Source organism: Oncorhynchus tshawytscha, unplaced genomic scaffold (genome assembly GCF_018296145.1).
Source record: "Oncorhynchus tshawytscha isolate Ot180627B unplaced genomic scaffold, Otsh_v2.0 Un_contig_6327_pilon_pilon, whole genome shotgun sequence".
In the NCBI taxonomy this organism is placed as follows: domain Eukaryota; kingdom Metazoa; phylum Chordata; class Actinopteri; order Salmoniformes; family Salmonidae; genus Oncorhynchus; species Oncorhynchus tshawytscha.
In genome coordinates, this window is record NW_024608791.1 from 1 (window position 1) to 1,597 (window position 1,597).

Genomic DNA, 1,597 nt, shown 5'->3' on the forward strand with positions numbered 1-1,597 from the left:
GTCCAGTGTTAATGTGTGTGCTTGTCCAGTGTGTGTGTTTGTCCAGTGTGTGTGTCTAGTGTGTGTGTTTGTCCAGTGTGAATGTGTGTGTGTGTGTGTTTGTCCAGTGTGAATATGTGTGTGTGTGTTTGTCCAGTGTTTGTGTGTGTAATGTGTGTGAGAATCCAGTGTGTGTCAGGTTATTATTTTAGGGACACTGAGGAGTCAGAACAAACTCTAAACCCTGGATAGAGGGGCTCAGTGAATGTGGAGGTGAATGTGATCAGGTGGGTCAGTGTGTCAGAGGAGGCTCTATAGAAGGACAGAGTGCCGGCTGGCCAGTCCAGATACACTCCTACTCTGTGGGAGCTGGAGGAGGGGACGTCTATGGTAGTGGGATTATTATTGTGACAGGCAATGTAACTGTTGTCAGAACAGAACAGACTCCAGGACTTGTCATTGTATCCAAGCCAACAGTCCCTACCCCATCCTCTGCCGTTGATTCCTTTATATGTCACTCCTATAACAGCCCCCCCACTCCACTCTACCTCCCAGTAACAGCGCCCAGTCAGACCCTCTCTACACAGCACCTGTCTATAGTCCTCAAATCTCTCTGGGTGATCAGGATATGGCTGCTTCTCTCTCCTACATGTCACCTTTCTGTTCTCCTCAGACAGAGAGAGGAGTCTGTCTACTGTGTTTGGGTCCAGTGTGAGATCACAGACATCTGATGGATGAAACCAGACACAATATTAGAAATCATCATCATTCACATTAGAATGTTAACTCACTTTTCACTAATTCATTTAATGTAGATGTTTCTAGGTATCAAAAGGAGAAGTTAAGGTAACTTGAGACTTGTTGAATGATCATATGTTATACTGTATGGTAATATAAAACACACTTATTCCCATTAATTACACACACACACACACACAAAGCAACTCTTTGTAAACTTTGGTGTCCCTGATTTCTGCTTCTGTAGAACTACAGCTGATATTTAATATGACCAAGTCAGTAATGATGGTGGTCTTTGACTTTGACTTAACTTGAATTAAGACTTATTCTTAGTCATATTCTTCACAGCAGTCAACACTCACATTTTCTAAGCCCAGGTTTCATTCTGTTCTCTCCACCATGTCCCACACTGTAGCGGTAAGCAGAAGAACAGACAGTCATTGAGTGAAACACCTGAACACACACACACACCGTGGTATCCCAGGAGGTCTACGCCTGGATGGTAATAGAGGTGAGGCAACGTTGTCCTCTGCTGGGAGCTAAGTTGAGGAAAGTACTTTGTCCAAGTTTATACTGCACTGAACTCACTGAACACTGAACACAACTTTGTCCACATACAGACAGGACACTTACCCACACACATGACACACACACACACACACACACACACACAAACACACACAGTCAGCATATAACTTTGTCCAAGTGGTGTTCAGAAGGTTTGTCTTAACTAGCCTGATAAGTCAAACATGTCTGATATGAACATTGACATAAACCCTCTACATACTTGAGTTTCTCCAGTCTGCAGTGTGGATCCTCCAGTCTAGCAGAGAGCAGTCTGTCTCCTGAGTCTCCTGGGTGATTGTAGCTCAGGTCCAGC

The 1,597-nt window shown here is 44.2% G+C and overlaps 1 protein-coding gene across 1 annotated transcript; it reads right to left on the reverse strand.

Annotated features, from left to right (window-relative positions):
* Positions 1–66: 66 nt before the first annotated feature.
* Positions 67–689, reverse strand: LOC121843819 (stonustoxin subunit beta-like; the record flags this gene model as incomplete). Its single annotated transcript, XM_042313667.1, has 1 exon — positions 67–689. A coding segment is annotated over one exon (507 nt), but the record flags the coding sequence as incomplete, so codon positions are not given.
* Between the last annotated feature and the right edge of the window lie 908 nt (positions 690–1,597).